The 18,582-nt window shown below is 41.7% G+C and overlaps 1 protein-coding gene across 6 annotated transcripts in view; it reads left to right on the top strand.

Annotated features, from left to right (window-relative positions):
- Positions 1-18,582, top strand: part of LOC122573971 (DNA N6-methyl adenine demethylase) — a 142,517-nt gene that overhangs the window by 10,813 nt on the left and 113,122 nt on the right. For all 6 annotated transcript variants that reach the window (XM_043741018.1, XM_043741014.1, XM_043741012.1 and 3 more), the window contains one exon: positions 4,022-6,769. In XM_043741018.1, coding sequence (XP_043596953.1) covers positions 5,648-6,769 — 1,122 coding nt within the window. In that variant the 5' untranslated portion in view covers positions 4,022-5,647. The remainder of the gene's footprint in view (positions 1-4,021; positions 6,770-18,582) is intronic.

An 18,582-nucleotide genomic window follows, 5' to 3' on the forward strand; every position in this document is an offset into this window, starting at 1 on the left:
CGATGATTCAAGTTACGCTTACAAATTACTCGTTGCAAGCCCATAATTCCTTCTAAATTTCATTGTTCCACGTATCTTGCATCGCTCACTCCAATATTTCCACCTAAAAACAAACCCATAAATTCTAATTACGTATCTTGAAACTCGCCTCTCTTCCCAAACGTACAAATACAGACACGCACGTGCTTACCTATATGTACACATCGGTCCATTTCCAAAGGAAATCGAAATCCATTCGAGAGATAGCTTTAATTTATACCGATCCCGTGGCCGGAGGAGTCTGAGAAACGATAAAACATCTCGAGGAAGCGGGAAAGTTTCGCGTCAAGTCGGACGCCGATAGCAGCCGAATCGATTTTCAAGCGACTGCAGCAATTTATATTCGAGCAGGCCGAACGTATACCCGTGTCATGAATTCGCCGGTTTCTTTCGAACTTATTTTCTCGAACTAATGTTTCTTTCGCGTACAGAAGGGAACGCAGACGTTCTCCGCGGCCGTGCTATCAGCGCGGCGAGTTTCGCGACCTTTAAAGACTAAAGTTCGCGGTATTCAGCGTAGATTAGATTTATGGACAGTTAGAGGAGAGTTCAATCTCCTGTGGCCTGCGTGCTGATCCTTCGTGCAGGTGTTTCCACACAAAACTAAAATATCGTGACTTGGATTTCTTAATGAACCGTTAATTTTGAATTGTTGGAAGTTTAAGCTGAAATAGAAGTGGAATTCTTTTAGTATTTTTGTAGACAATTTATTGCAGGAATTTGCGAAGAATTTATCCTTGGAATTTATTTTAGGAATTTATTTTCCTGCCATTCAATTTGCGTTCTTTCTTTTTTTATTTTTTTTTATTTTTTTATTTGATGAAATTCTTTTTCGAAATGTGGACTGATGTTTGAAGACACTGGTGTTTTTCTGAACGACGTGCTAATAGGTGACACCCAGTGGATCGTAGTCTCGTGCTGGAACGAAGAATTCCTGGCAGCGAGCTGTTCGCTCAAATGTCGTTATTTCTGATGCACAGCGGTTCGTTCAAGGAAATTCGTGGAACTGTTCGATTCTTCGTTAATTCGACCCAACTGGCCGAATTTGTCTTTGTCCCATGTCACGTGTCGACGCAGCGTGGTATGCGCAGGATGTAGTGTGCCTTGAAAATTTTAGTCCCGTCGATCTTATTTGTATAACTATATTTTGCGAAAATTTTGTTTGTACCTATGCTGTGTTTCCCTAGGAAAATATTCTGAAACAATTGCTGCAAGTATTGTTGCAATCTTGCTGTACTCGATATTAAAAATATCGTAGGAAAGAATCTTAACTAATCTCAATTAAAATACTTCCTGGTGTATGAAAGCTTTTTTATTTTTCATTATGAAATGTGAATAAAATTCTTACGTTCGTATAAATAATATCGAATGGCGTATTATCTTTCCTCGTTCGAAATTGGGAAATATCAAATGGCGTGCCATTTGACTTTCTACTACAAAAACGAAATAAAGGTCCCCGATTGACACGCACGATTCTTTATTAGATTAATAAATTCAGTTTTAATTGCACCATTGGCTAGGAATTGTACATGCTTTGTATGACACAAACACGAATAATTACGATCAGTAGCATATATCGTCGGTTATTCTGTATGCTGCTAAAAAAAGTCGAAATGGAGTACGATCCATCAAACGTAAGACGTGTTAAAGCCAGAAGTGAGCGTTTCAAACGCAAAGAAAATCCTTGTAAAGGCCACTTTCAGCTCGTACAATTCTTTCAACACGTTTCACCGTTAAAACGGTTCTTAAAGGATTTTAAATTGAGCACAATCGAATGAAACAATTCTCAAACAATCTCAAATGAAATATACTCGAAGAATGGAAGAAGGGACGAACAGCATTCGCGCGCAAGTTCGAACGAAGAGGCAACGTGACTCGCGTTTTAATTCACAGCAAGCGAAAGTGCGCGTCGAACGACAGTGCAAGTTTCCAACGATAGCGAAAGCTCCGTCAGCCACAGCTGTAAAGCTATTAGAGAGAGTTTTGCAGCGAGAGTGGCGCGGAGCGATGGAGAACCGGCCGCGAGATAGCGACAGAGCTATTGCTCTCTCTATGTACCGGCCATTATGTGCATCCACCAGCCGTGCAAAAGCTGGCTGGCGTGCGCGCGCCAACAGCACACGTACACATTCACATACACACACACACATGAACATACGTATAGAAGCGTAGCATTGCTCATCGTGTGCATGTGTACTTACTCTATGCACTGCGAATAAGAGACAGAGAAAGGGAGAAAGAGAGAGAGAGATAGAGAGATAGGGAGAGGTTGTTAGAAGGACAGAGAAGGGTTAAATGGCGGTCGATATCTCACAGAGGACCAACATCGCACCGCTTTTTGACGATGGCTTGGAACCGCTTGCGAATCGCTCACTCATTGAATTCTGTAGAACAGTAGAGTTTCTTTTATTCTTGATTGTTTTATTAATAATGCGCGTATTAATTTATTGCACGATAGTTTTATGTTATTCGATATTTATCGATCGAATATTGGAGTAAACACGAGGGTGGATTGTATAAGAAAGGAAGCGTAGAATCGAAGGTTAGGTGGTATAGCAAATGTACTTCGAAGATAGTACAAACTAAACATTTTAGGGCGATTAATTTCTTAAAACAGGGTAAGTTGACGGTAGGTCGACGATAGAATAAAATAAAGTCAAATATAATAATATATTTATTGGTTAAATAATATGGCAGAATATCAAAGTTTAGGAGTTGTGAAGTTCCATTTAATACAATACCTGTATGACTCTTTCATAGAACACCACGTTCTATTCTGCAAACTATTATATATAGTATATGTAATATCTAATAGTATATAACAACTATACTTTTAACATACAATACTATTTCTTCCATGTTAAACATTCAAAATAATCTCTATTTTATTTATCATGTTAAATTGCGCGGTTAACCTTGAACCATCCATGAATTAACAATACTAAAATATAGAAAATATGAATATTATATTTTCAGTATTAAATCGAGTACAAAATATACACATTACGAAGATCAATGACGAAGACTGATTGTGCATATTTTATGAAAACAAAGAATGGTAGAACGCGAAAAGCTCGTAGCCATCATCAGCGGTCTAAGCAACGCTGAATGAACCGTCCGGGGACTAGGGCACAACATTCGCGGGTATCAAAGCGAGCGAGTAGGTGTGCAGACACGCCGAACGTAATAGTAACCTTGGCTTAGCGATGGTCACGTTATGGTAACGTCTATGACACGTTCCCACGTAGTCGCGTGTCACGTTCTCGCTTACGATCGCCTCACGTGACCATGGAGAAGGGGGAGGACTCAATGAGCCTCGTCATCGGGGCGTTTTTATCTCGAAACGTTCCGTTTTTTCCGAAGCAACTCGTCACAAATTTCGTTCGTCTGCCAAATTTCTTTTCCTTTTCTTATATTTTCTTCCTCTTTCTTTTTTTTCTTGTTTCTTTTCCTTTTTTTTTTCTTTGAGGAAATTTAGTGATGTAGCAAAAGATTATTATCATCGAAACCTTTTTTGTTCTTTATGAGAGGTTATAAGAATTCTTTCTTTCCTTTTCTGGAGGCGTTGAAGTGTACGAAAAGGATGATAGAAAGTGTGGGAGTGTGATGTGAAAACTTTTTATTTCTCAAGAGGCTAGAGATAACTACGATGGCTACAGAAAGTATTTGCATCCCATTGTATTGACTGTGGCATTTACATACTATGTAGCTAATTAGATCCAAATATATGAGTAGAACTTAATCAGATAACACTTCAGTAAAGAGTAAGGGGATTCGTGCAAGTACATTTTGTAGCCATTGTATATTCTTTTTGTTTCTGAATGTTGAAATGTTCGTCCCGAAAAGCGTAAGAGTGTGTAAAGTGAAAATGATCGTTGTGCGAAGTTATGGATGAGAGACGAATTATAAAGATATTAACTGTCTTATAGATTTAGCTGCAAAACGATTAATTTTAATATCGTGTTGTGTCTTTCTGTTGCAGATCGTACAAATCAACCGCCTTCTAACAAGCCACATTAACCTCAAGTGATTTCTATTTTCTTACGAAACGCGAAAGAAGTAATTAGTGTGTTTATATCGACGTAAAACAAAGGAAGAAAGGAAAAAAGCGAAAAGAAAGAAGAAGAAGAAGAAGAAGAAAGATATTCCAAGAGCTTAAGTTCAGAAGAAGACAAAGCATTAAGAGCTATAGTATCTAATTAGTGTACAAAGTATATCTGAAACAAAAAAAAGAAAAAATAAAAAAAAGTCCGCCAGTGCCAAATCGAAAAACGAAACGAAAGAAAAAAAAAACGAAAAAGGAAAGGAAACAGAGTAAGAAAGCAAAAAAACGGAGAAACGCGTTTAACACGATTGTTGTACGTTTAAAAGAGCAGATTTAAAAGAAAGACAAACGAAACAAAAGGGAAAAAAGAAGAAAGAAGAAGTAAAAACCATAAACCAAAGAATCTACCATTTCTTTTTTTCTACTAATCACTCAGCGAGCTAACGATATACTCACTAACCAACTAGACGAGCGGCGATCTCTTCGCGAGCAGATTTAATTAGAAGAAAAATAAAAAAGCGCAAAACAGAAGCATACGAAATAAGTAAATGAAAAAATCTGACCGACAAAGTTTTCTAAGCTTGTAATAAACAAATTTTACGTGATAGGCAAACTAAAAGTAAGGGTTGACGTTCTTTTTTAAAAAAAAAAACAAAAAAAAAGGAAAAAGAAAAAAAGTAAAACAGACGCACCTACTCTTAAAGAGCGCGTATGAAAATATCTAATTAAGGAAAGAAGAAGAGTCCCATCCAAAGCGAAAGACAGACGGAGAGAACGCAGGCCGCCCTATATATCCGGAAAAGGGGACTCGCATATAATTACTCCCAGAGAAACCGATCTACTTCAGTTCGTAGCCTAAACCTGTTGAGTACAAACGACAGAAATAGAGTTATAGAGAGCGAGAGAGAGAGAGAGAGCGAAAGCGTACGTACGAACGAGAGAACGAGAGCAAGTGAGAATAACGACAAGAGTGAACGCGAAAGAGGAACGAAGAAGAGCTCTAAACGAGAGGCAAGAGGAAGGAATTCAGGAAAATCACACATACACGCTGATACACATCGATACACACCGATACACAAGAAAAAGAAACACATATACCGAGACAACGCAAAAGTACGAAGCTAGAAAGAAAGGCAACACCAGCAGAGAAAACACACCAGAAGAATCGTTAGGAGAAACCCGCGTTTCAGTATCGACCAACGGAAGGTTTGAGGCACGGAAAGGCATCGATAGAGAAAGAATATTCGACCCGTTCTCCCAGATGTCACGGTGCTGTGGAAACGAGTCCCGAGCACGCGTCGAGCAAAGCGGATAATCCCGATAACGAGCGTCCAGTCACGATCGTGGAAAAACGAACGTCTATAAAATCACCTGATAAAGGAAAGAAGATTGGAAGATCAGAAATTTGTGTGCGTATACAGCCGCATACGCACCGTATACTCTTTCGTGCTGTCGTTGATTTCGTTCCGGACCAGTGTCAGAAACATAGTATTCTCGGAAGCAGAAAAGTAACACGACCTCCTGCGTGCAGGGGGTTCACGTCGAGATGACGTGGCGGGGAAGATGAGCGCCGAGGTAACGAAGGAGGTCGTCGCCACCGAGAGGGTAACAGGAAGCCCTCCGGCGGCGGTCGCGACCTCGCCGAGCTCGGTCGGTCCAGGTGATCCGGCGCGTCACCTGCCGCCATTCAGCAGCTTCGCCGGGGACAACGCGATGGACAGCTCGACAACACTGACTACCCTTCACTCCCAGGACGTTGGACTCGGTCTGACATCCTCCTGGGACTACTACGAGGGACTGACGGGTCGCTTGATCGATTCACGGGGTGAGGTGGTTCTCGCCAGCCAGTACAGGCCATGGGAGTCGAAGAATGCCGTTGGTGGCGGTGCGCCGACCGCCGCGCCAGCCGCCGAAGGTCTGCCCAGCTTCGCGAGTCAATTTACGGCTCCTAGCGAGGCAGAGCCTCAATTAACCGCGCTCACGCCATTGTCGCCAGCCTCGATATCGCACTCTCCACCTGTCACGTCGGCGGTCGGCCTGCCTAGCTTCCACACGCTCGGCACGCCGCTCCCAGCCCCGCATCCGCATAGAGGCAGCGTCGGTTATCCTTTGGTACCGGCTCCCGTTCAAGCTAGAGAGGTGCCGGCGCTTCAACAGCAGCTACTCGACGAAAGGCACATTCAGTTGCTGGGTTCCAGTCCGGTGCAGGCGTTCCCGCCTCCGCCTCCTGGACATCCTCATCACACTGTGTTGACCGTGGTGAAGCCAGAGTATCCTCAGTTGCATCACGCCAATTTCCAGAACCCGATGTCCACGGTGCTTGACTCGTCACCTACATCCAGGCCGATCGGCATCGACGGCAGGAAAAAAGAGCGTAGAAAAATGCGAGCCGGCTCGATGGAGTCCGAAGACAGCGCTGGCGCCGGAAATGTCGAGAGTTCCGGACAAGTAGCCGCGGTTTCATCCACTGCGAACAGGGGAGCCCATCATCTTGGTGGCGGCATGGCCGATGCCGACGGTGACGGTGGACTCAGCGACAAACCGGCCAAGAAGAAACGCAAGAGGTGCGGCGAGTGCATCGGATGTCAACGCAAGGACAATTGCGGAGATTGCGCGCCATGCCGCAACGACAAGAGCCATCAGATCTGCAAAATGAGGCGGTGCGAGAAACTCACCGAGAAAAAGGTTAGTATGTTTTATCACTTAATTTCATTTTCATCGACGAAGCTTGGAATTTTCACGATCACTTATCGATGGTATATGCGAAATCCTTTCGTGATTAGCGATATGCAAAGATCGTTCGCCACCCAAAGTGAATTTAATTAGAATGGAATATACGTAAAACAATCTACAGACTATTAGTTACCAATATTTACTATTTTAATATTCAAAGTATACCGAAATAGGTACTATAATAAAAGAACGATAGACGTAAGATAGCTTTTCTGATTAAAACACATTGAAACGATCGAAACGTGATATTTCTTTAAACGGGGCTTTCGTAATTTATTAAACAGTCCCTAAATTTTCGTTTATAATCATTTCTTTACTGGAAACTTCTCCCCTTTAAAAAAACACATCGGCGCGTAAAGCACTCGAAAAGTTACAAATTCGCCCTGTCTGGATTCACTTTCGCTGGAAGAGGAATCCTGTTGCGCCGCACGCGTTCGCGCCCGCGTAACTGGAGTAATTCCGCGAGAACGAGCGGATCGAAGGGGCGATGAAACGAGCGCGAAAATGAAGGTGGTCGGCACGCGACATCGTTCGAAGGGTGGGGTTGGTTGTCGGCCCATGTTTCCCTTGAAATTCGTGAAAATCCAGGTGCACGCGGCGCCCGCTGGGAGAAAGGGGTGGCGCACGGATGCCAGGATAGGATAAACACTGGCATACAGCCGCGTTATAGAACGTTCCGTGTATATATAGATAGAGGCTGAACTTGGCCCCGATGCCTGAATGTGCCGAGAATCCCAGAGGGAAATACAGAAATACAGATAACCGAGGTGGTTTATTATTGTAACGACATTGAATAGGGGGTTGGTGGGTTGACTGGCTCGTTGGCTGGCTGGCTGGCTGGCTGTTCGGCTGTTCAGTTGCTTCTCCCAGCGACGGATTCGAACTGTGCTCAAAAACTAGCATTGTAAAATTTGTTCTCTTATATTTTCCCTCTTCTGGTTTTTATTTCTAAGAAATTGTTGCGCTTTATGAATTTTTGTTAGACTCGAATGGATTCTTAAACAAGAAAGAATATTATCGAGAGCTGGTGACTCCGCCGAACTCTGTATTGACTCTGTCGTGACTCTGTCGAACAAGCATTTTTATTAAGCAAAGGGGAGATTGATCAATTTAGATGTTTAAAATAGGCAATGTTCGTTTTTGTTAACGTGGAATAAGTATTTAAGAAAAGAGACTGATCAGTTCAGATTCTTAAAATAGGAAGAAGCTTTTCTCGTGATTTTTTGTTGAAGCAACGGGAATGATTTACTTCCTTTTATTTATCAGAGACGTTGCGCTGCAAGTGGAGGTTATCGTCAATTATGCATTTGCAATGCTACGGTTCAATTGTTTGATACCAAGGAGCTACACATATGAAAATTATTAAAAAAGGAGGAGACTGTGACGTTCACGTTGATACAACAGAAAATCACGTGCCATTCTAACAACGTCGATTTACCAATAACTTGCCGCAAGTTGATTATACCGAATGTACTGCTCCTCGTCTACCGATTCTGATCAGAACAGAAAATTGCATTCCTCGCCGTAACAACACGGTCGCAATTTATTTGCAATCGCAATTCATTTCGTAAGAGACTGAGTTAAATATTCTCAGACCCATTTAAATTTTATCGAAACATCTGCAATAAAATTTTCTCAGAAGTACTACTAAATAATCATCGAACAATTATTAAAATTATATTACTACGAAGTAGTGAAATTTCTCAAACATGAATCTTTTCAATCCCTCTGCAAAATCTATACGATAGGAGATATTTAAAATATCTTTAATTGCTTCGATTCGATAAGATAGTCATCGAAAAGTAAAACGAACTCCAAAAAAAATTTCGATACCCACGTTTAACCTTTATTGAAAGAAAAAGTACACTTTAGAACGATTCGATTCGATAGGATAATGACATCGAAAGCGAGAACGAGCCACGGAGTAGACGTGGAGAGTTCGTTTTGAAAACTCGAATGCACGAGGTCATTGTACTCCGACGCGAGTCAATTTAATGGCAAAGTCGCGGGCAAGCGTGTACAGAGCGGTGTGCAACAAACAGCCGCGCGGCGTCGCCGTCTCGTAAGCAGCTCCGCTTATCGTAGGGCAAGTTCAAGGCTCGTCGCGGGTCATAATAATCGCGTATCGAACTCAGACTCGTTCAGAAACAAACGTGTTGTTTGCTGCCGATACGGCCTAGCGCTACTTCTCTCTTTCTCCTTTCTCTCCTTTGCTTTCGTCTCTCTCTCTCTCTCTCTCTCTCTCTCTTTCTCTCTCTTCTCGTCACGATAAAACATGCTCGCCTAACAATTAAAACGAATCGATTCGTTCCTCGACAAGCAAAGATTTCTCATACTAATCACGTGAAAATCGAGAAGTCGTAGTATTTCATTTAAACAATATTTTTTTACCCGATCTTTCTTTTCTTGCGTAAGATTTTTTGTCCTTTCTCTTCCTTCTCTTTATTTTCTGTGTGAAATGGAACTGCGATAAGAAAAGCATTCAGATCAATGTTCGGCAGAGAATCGAACGGTCGGTCGTTGATACTGATAAGAGGAATGTGTTCTATGAAACGCGTTTATCCGTTAGGGATTCTAGAGATGTGGGTGTAAAATGAGTAATGTTAGCTGTTCTTACCAATCTTCCAGCTAGATCTGCCATTTTCCATCGTATCATTCATAGTCAATAACGTTTCTCTATCGCGTGTTTCAGTAACAGCAATTTTGCTGCATTATAGAAGCTCGACAGTACGCCAACATATATTCAATGCTTCTTAGCGATTACAACGTGTTATACGTTCGAAAAATTTTGTTTAAATATTTCGAAAAATATTGAATCAAACTTCTTTCTCAGCTTTCGTAATAAATTACAACTGGATGGAATTGTAAAACAGTTAAACTTCCTAAGTTTCTTAGTACATATGTCGGACGTACCAAGGAGCGAGATTTTACTGGAAAGTTCAACAGATCGACGATGATTTTCACGAGTCGTCGACTCGTAGTTGCTCCTTGTCTTTATCGTGCCACTTTCCGAGAGCTGACCTTAAGTGAGTCACTGACAGCTATTATCGTGACTTTCACGGACAGCCGTGCGTAGGCAGAGCGCATCTCGTGATGAGCCGCGATTAAACGAGAAAATTGTTGTTCCGCTCGATGATAGCCTGTTGAGTGCAAATAATATGCGATTCTCGAAATCGATCACTGAATAACCCGTCACCGTATATGCATCACCTTCGTTGCTCTATTATGCCGCGACAATGACAACCGATTATGTTAAACTCCTCTATGTTCTACGCCTTGCTAGAACAGGGACGCGACGTCTCTGCCCTCCAACATTTCATAATAATCGCGACAGGCAGTTGAAACTGGGGCATCCCGATTTTTTAGACTTCTGCCCTTGCAGCAGGAAAAAGAACATCCTTATTTTGTCATTTTAATTAGCTAAGAATTATAAGAACGTGTAAAGTAGTTCTAATAACAAATTTAAATCTCCTACAAAATAGTTTTTATCTCTATTCCATTAGAAAACTAGAAAAAGAAAATATAAATAGCACAGAACTATCGTTTTGTAGAGATAACTAAATGAAAAATGATCGTGCTATAATATCGCGATGGTATTAGAATCGTTAGACGATTACAACAATGAAAATTCCAAATATAAAATAGCCTTGAAATCTGTAATTTCAAATTCTGTGCAGCTACTTTTGATTTTAAAAAACGAACAAGTTGCACATATAACACTTCTCCAAACATTTCGTGATCTTTACGAGTACATTGAGACAGCGCCGACCGGTTAGGAGTTGCGGGACGACGCACGACAAAGGCAAGGTAAAAAAGAAAAAAAAAAAGAAAAACGAGAGGAATGGGAAGAGATGCTCGGATGATAGATGGGCAGCGGCACGAGTCGAAGGCCCCGACCGGTATACAAGCATTGCCGTCACAACAACCCACACCATCGCGGATCTTAACACCCTCTTTATCCCGAGGGAAGGCTCACCCCCCGTGTCTTTCTGCTCGCGAAACAGGAGGCCACCCTCGAGTTCATCGTACACCTGGCTGCTGTCGAGAGGCCATCCGCGATGCCCCAATTTTTATCGCCTTTCTCACTGTTTTGACCCGTTTCATGACCGAGGGTAAACGATTTTAACCCCTCAAATTCCTCCACAAGTTCTTCTCCCTTTTCTTTTTTTCACTTTCGTTTGCATCTTTTTCTGTTCTGTGAAACGAATACGTGTATTCCTCGAATAAAGAAGAAGCTTGATTCCGTCTGGAATTGAAGATGAAAGACGAAATCGCAATCGTGCAATTGACGTATTAGCTACGTCCTCGGATATCGGTTAACCCTTTGAAGTATTTTCTTCTTTTCCTTGCTTTTCTTTCGTGTAGAAAAAAAAAGAACGGGATGTAAAGGATTTCTGAAATGGAGAAGGAAGATAATTTTGATGGATTTGAGGTCGAAAATTGAAGAACAAATCGCTATCATGCGATTGGTGTAATGGTTTTCCATCGAACAATCCTTTGAAACGTTTTCTTTCGCGTGAAAACTTGTATTTCCGGGATAGAATGAAAGAGAAAGTTGGTCTCGGATAGTTTGAAGTTGAAAGTCGGAATTGCGATCGTGCAACTAGCATGATATCCTCGCCCTCCGACATCGATCAACCCTTGAAAACGTTTGTCACTTGCCGGGTTTCGCTGCAATTGGATCGATACGTATACTCTGCGGAGGAGAAGTATCCCTACGCGCGAACCGGTTAATTGGCTGCATTGTCGCCTTTTTATGCCAAGGTTGCAACGATAAGTTATCGAGGGAGGTGGGTCGAGGCGCGAAGAATTTCCTTAGACGTCGATCTTACGAAGGGAAATAATTCCAGAAGCTAAGAATGGAGAAGTCGGCTTTGGTCTTTGGTTTTGTTTCCAATATGATTCAGTAGAAGTATTTGGTAATGCTGTTGACACCGTAAAGAATGTTTCGTTTTCAATCGTAGAACTTCAAGAGCTGACTTTTTCGGAACTGCAGATATAATTCAATTCCTTTCCTTTTCACTATCAAAAATAGGTATTGAACTCAATTTTCCTCAAGACGGAGACAATTTCATATTAAAGATTTCATTCATATTCGTAAAAACACTTACTTTTTTCGCTTCCTGCCTTGCGTCTTGCGCCTTACCGTGTTAAGAACGTAAGATATAGCATTAGAATTACGAAGAATATATATTATATATTCTCGACGAATTATATATTCACTCGACGAATGCTTGGTATAAAGACAAAATTGTGAAAAGAATGGTAAATTAAGGCGTTAATTAGCATGTAAATGCAATAACGAATACAACCGCCTATAAATATTTTTCGTAGCCACTGTATATAAACAATCACTTGTGGAACACCCTGTAGGTATTTACTACGTCGTTGCTACAATAACAAGAAAGACGAATAGTTCGGACGCAACCGAAAGAAGTGTCAACGCCCACGCCGCCTCTTGCGCGGTATTACGTCGTGTTACGTCGCCGGGAGCGGCGATTCACACGTGCCGGTCGGGAATCGCGCGTTGGAACCGCCGGGGGCAGCGATCTTCAACGAAGATCGCATCAGTGACGTGCGATACGCGGCGCGTTTTGCGGTCTCGTTTGCGGTCGAGTTTTCGCACGATTCATCGCTACGCTAATGGCATTGCTGGAAATTTCTATACGTGACCTACGCGAACGAAGGTACACGCAGCAGGTTCTAGAAATCGCTGGACATCATGGGCGGAGCACGAAATGAGGATCAAGCAGTGGGGACCACAGTTGAACCAGCCTGGAGCAAACGGGCAATGAGTGACCTCACTGACAACGTGCTCGTCCACGCGCTCCGCCCATGTTTTGTCGCGATTTCTGTCCTAAATATTGATATGAATGTGGCAAATGATACGGAAACTGGAAACGTTCATGCGAATTCACATTTTTGGAAAGTGGAAAATATCGTCTTGTGCACATGTGATATAAATGCTGCACATATTCACACGTACGAAGTTCTCATCGACGATAACAATTTTTGCAGACAGTTAATCTGCAAAATACCAGCTACCAGCGTCATACGCGTATGTGTGACGTTTGTGGATTAATTGTAATTGAATTTTAAGACGCGAGACAAACGGATAGCTATATTATAATTGACGTGTTATTGGTTAAAAAGAATGCAAATTGCACGCGATATTGTTGAGATATGATATATACACATCTTCGCCAAACAGTGTTTGAAGTTTTATATACAATAAGTAGTTCAATTTATTATAGTATAAAAAATCATTATCAGAATGTTATCACACTCTTAGACAAACGAATGGTATCATTTGATCGCCAAAATAATTTAAAATCGTATCTATACACCGTGAAACCTATACATTCCAACCCATTACAATCCGATTCCTCACACGGTGCTCCAACTCCGCCAGCAATCGACGGATCATACCGCTCCATTTCCAAACACATAACCCATTCCATCCTAATCATCATAATCATCAATCACCCTCCCTATTACAATCAAACAAAAGCACCCTATCAATGTCACCCGGCATCCAGCCGAAACACAGTCATCGTTCAATTTCCTCTGCGATCAAGTAAAGTCAACAAATCATGAAACACGTTTCGTTTTCGCTTTCCAAGGCCGTGGAAAAGTGAATGAGCCGTTTCTCAACGTCTTCCCAGGCCCGAGTAGAGTTGATTGGCCTGATGTACGATAACCCTGAGGCAATTGCAGCCGGTTATCGGACACGGTTATCGGTTCGACGAGTGAAACGCGCGCGAATCGTCGGATCCGACGCCGTCCAGTAACCGAACACTCGCCGGATCCTCTTTCTCTCCTCTTTGCTACCGTTGACAGGCTTCGTACAGTTCGATTTATCGAGAAACCGGAACCGAAAAGCCCGCCCAATGCCGATTATTCGGTTCGCGTTCGAACCAAAGGGAGAATCACCCTTTTCCGCGGATCGATCCAAACTAATCGACCGATCCGTCTACCATTCGATGTTCTTTTCTTTCGGGGTGGATGAGGTTGCCGATGATAGATGAATAAGAGGATTTCTTTTGTAATTTTCTTTGGTCTTTTTATAAGAGAATGACGTGGAATGGTAATAAGGAAGAGTTTTTCGATGGTTTGGAACGAGGACTTGATTCCTGAGATTATGCATTCTAGTTTAAAGTCATATTCATCATTAAGACTAGGAAATTTGTCGAAATGATGGAATTCACATTATCCTTCTTATGGTTATTAAAGTATGACAATTTTGCAAATTAAAATTTCAACATGATTAGACTCAGATAAATTCTATAGATTTACGTGTAGTATATTTAAGCAAATTTAAAAGATTAGTAATTCTAGCGTTAATGGATCAACTACTGAGAGAATTTTGTACTTTTTCCCTTTGTATAAAAATACCACAGCAGCATAGGCAAACGTGTAACGATAACTCTTTGATGATAAATCTTCGAACACGTTTTTTAAACTAATTTTTTTACTTTTACTATTACGAAAGTCCTCATTTACGTACGCGAGATTTGCCATGATTCCTTTTCGTTTAGACTCATGTGTACTGTACACGTTACATATTTGATAAAGCGTATAATCGTTCAATCGTGTTATTATCACTTTGGCATTGCAAGTATCGAGCGTTTGTTTAATTTAAATATCTATTAACGATCTTTGGGAAACATAGAAAATTATTCAAGTTCCCTTTCATTAAATACAATTGGAAGCAGCCTCTCTTCCATTTCTATGAAATATTTTACAACATTGTTATATACGCATATCATAATTCCGTAGAACTTTCACTCTCAATCCTTATTTAGCTTTTACTCGATTCAGGATTAAAGTGGATCGCATTAGGGTTAAACGATCCCACAAATCGGTTGACGCGACGAAAAGTCGATTTTCGGAAGAGGAGGAAAAAAAAATTCAATTCCATTCGTGTAGCAAATGAAGCGAGCGATTAAGGAGCGTTTCGATTCGACGTCGGCGCTTTCGCGTTTTCACCGGTTTTTTTTTGTCGGCAAAAGGGAGGCGCCGAGGTGCGCCCGCGCGCCTATTTCGTCGTAATAATGGATATTGAGAGCCTGCCGGGGCACAAGGGATCGATCGAGCCGCGGAAGTCGAAAAATTCGTCCCACTTCCTGACCGCCTCTCGGCGAAACGTCTCGCAACGGTGAACTACTCCCTGCCCTTGCCTCCTTTGCTCGGATTCCTTGCTTTCTCTCATGCTCCGTCTTCGCTCCTTCCCTTTATAAAATCTTCTGACATCGTTCCATCGTCTATTTTTTAGTCACTTCCACTTTTTCCTACCACTTTACGACCATTTTAGAAATTATTAATGATATTCAGCAGGTGAAGAATAGAATAAAAGAAAGTACGTATAGTCTAAAATTTAATGATATGTCAAACTGTTGTAATGTACCACTTATAATCTAACAATACCAGTTAAGGATTTAAGAAAAAAAGGAACATCTTACAAATGTACTGTATGGTCTTACAACTAAAAGGAATTTATTCGCGTTACTGTATAGCTTTGATTTCAATCGAGAAGCTAACTAACCGTAATGATAAGGCAAACTGTGCGCCTAACATGAGTAAAAAAGATCATCTTTGAAAAAGAAGAACTTGTTCACCTTGTCGCGTAATTTTCATCTCGTTCAGAAGACACGGAAGATGTGAACAGATTGCTCGCTTCACTCCGTTCATTCTGCGAAAGGAAAAGTCGATTAATCGTCGCCCAGGACAATTGACTCGATTAAGAAACACGGACTTAACATTTCGTATAAATTAATACAACCTCCCCTTTCCTTCCTCTCTCCTCCCGTTTTCCCTTTCCATCTCGGTAAAAGGGAAAACGGTGAAAACTCGATTTTCCTGGAAGAGAGGCAGGCGCGAAGACGTTGCGACAGCGAAATCGCGCGAGTAACGATCGACCCGGCCACCTTGCCAAGGGAATTTCGTCCTTGGTACACGGGCCGGGTTCTCCGGGACGCGGCCTTCATCAGCCGAGTGTGAAATCCAGTTTTCGTGGTCGTTAGCCGCGGTTCGTCGATCCATTGCGACGATGGAGTCGCGTCTAGCCAAATTTCCCGAGATTTTACGATGTTTACCGTGTTTTCGATAAAACTTTTTCCCCTTGCATAAAAATATCAGAGGGGCATAGGCAAACGTGTAACGATAATTCTTTGATGATAAAACTACAAACATTAGTTTTTTAAACTAATTTTTTTTACTTTTACTGTTCCTGAAGTATCCATCTACATAAGCGGGACTTACCATGATTCCTCTTCGTTCAAAAGCTTCTCTGTCAGAAGATGTAGAAGACAGAGTACTTGTTTCTATTTAGCGTAACGGTAGTTACACACAGGTGATTTTATCTTTAACATGGCCAGTTCTCTTTAACATTTGACAATCGAAAAGGAGGAAAAGAGGTTCTCTCTGTAAAGAAGAGTGAAAACATCGCGACAAAACGTATCATCTATCGGATTACCCGTTTCGAACCGGAAACCTGTACAGCTCGTTCGTCAAAGGCAATAAGAACCGATCCCAATACCATTTCGAGCCAGTCAACAAAAATTCTATCTTGCATTACGAGAATCTAATTATCCTCGTACAGCAGATGGCGTTTCGTGTTTCGAGCGATCGAATCGCCTTTTGGAAATCTCGCGAACGAGATCTGCTTTTCTTCTTCTGGTGTCTGCCATCTGCCGACCGGCATCCTATTTGCGAAACTGGTTAATGTCAATAGATCGTCCTTGCTCGCATTCGGCTCGACCGAGTTTAATTTTAGTTAATCCTGAAATACATATACGTGTATTTGAAACACGCACGTGTATGCGTGTATACGCATGAACGTTCGCAAGTGTGTGTACAGGAAGAACGAGAGGCGAGTATCGATCGAGCGACGACTGTTTTTCGACTCGTCGAAACACCCTGAATCCCGGGGCGGCTTGTGCCAAGCTAGCAACGAATTCGTGGCGACGCGCGGCCATTTCTCGCATCGCCATCGAAGCATCTGTCGCTTTAAGTACATCTGCTCGCATTTAAACGCGCCGTTTTCCGATAATCTTTGTGCGAAGCCGCGACCAAGGAAGCGACACGATCGTTTCAAGCACGTTTTACCCGAAGTGAAACAGTTCTTTTCGCCTCTTAATTCTTCCGCATCCATAGACCCGGTTCGATGTCGTGCTTACGACGTATGGACGAGATGTCACGCTTTTCGCTAATCTTTCCAGAACCGAATTTCATTTTATTTTGAGAAAAACATCGATTCTATTTTTTATTAATGCGAATTTTTATAAATTTATAGCTTCGACAGGGAAAACTGCAGGAAATGTGTACGTAAGGATACTTACGTAAATCATATACATGACATATAAGTACGTCTTATAATATTTAGTGGATACGAAGCCTTTCATCCGGATTTTATTTGTTTAATTAATCAGTTAATTAAATAAATTAAAGTACGGTGTTGCGTATACGCAACATCAAGCATGAAAGAAAGGGTTAAGACGTGAGGTATTTCATTCATAGATTCGAGACAGAATTAGTTCGTAAGACATGTTGTCCGTGAGCGTGAAGAGGTTAATGTAATTATACAGGTTGTTAGGAATGAAGTTATTATTCACCGTAGGAAATCAAAAACGACTAATCAACGAAAAATTGATTCTCCGATCGGGAAGACCGTGTAATTAAGGAAATATGACAGAGAAATGTTAGCTATAGGAAAGTTCAGCAACTAAGAGAAGCGGAAAAGTTTTTTTTAGGTAAAAGAAGTAATAAAATAAATAAGAAGATTCTCGAGGCTCTCGACATAAAATATTTAATGATCTACGACCGAGGATCTAGCATAAAAAACGTCCGTTACAGCGCAAGTATCGTTCAGCTCGTCTGTGTTGCTCGAATAAATCTTAATTACCATTATTCAGTACGATATCTCGTTCTTCTCAACATTCTTCTTGGAACGAATCTTAATTACCGCTGTCAATAACGTTATTTGTCTTCTTCTTCGGATAACAAGTTACACAATTACATATATTAAAACGATAATTCTATAGGTACGTGTATTATTGGATTCTCACAGAAGTTCGTGGATTTGAACTTGATTTATCTCAATTTCCACTATTTCATACGAGAGTACATTCTTTTTCGCCGTCCACTGATATCAGAGTAAAAACACCGATAAGAATAATTTCTTTTTTTCCTCTAGCCCTCGTAAGTTTCTATTATTAGAAATTGACAAAGACAAAAGCGTTTTTTCCAAGTCTACGAATTATTTTCGTTCTGAATCCGCTGATCGATGAAAGACACCGATTGAGAACCTCTGGTCCAGCAACCAACACAATAAGTTCCCTCGTAATGCTATTCAGGAATCCAATTTTAAAGGACGCAGTCATTGCGCGGCGTATGCGCTCTCGAAACGAATCGAATTTGTGTCGCTCCCCCCTCCCCCCGCCGCCACCCTCCGAAAACTCTTCTCGAAGTCGAACGGAAATGGTCTGGCGGCGACGTTCGCGAATCGATAGGCCTGTGGCCGAAAAATGGCCAAAATGTGCTTTACGCACACCGGATGTTCTGAACGTGACCTCTTTGACGTCATCGTGCCATGTCGTAGCAGGTTCGACGCGCTCGCTGAATCTATATCATCCACTAGATGTCACGTGGACCTGAGCAGTATATACGCTTCCAGCGAATTGTTGTGATTCGCGAATCGTCGACTCTGGAGCCACTGAGAAACGGTAGTCGACAAACCGAGGCGATCGATCGTCGGGGGCTTCAGG

This window comes from Bombus pyrosoma, linkage group LG12, assembly GCF_014825855.1.
Source record: "Bombus pyrosoma isolate SC7728 linkage group LG12, ASM1482585v1, whole genome shotgun sequence".
Taxonomy (NCBI): domain Eukaryota; kingdom Metazoa; phylum Arthropoda; class Insecta; order Hymenoptera; family Apidae; genus Bombus; species Bombus pyrosoma.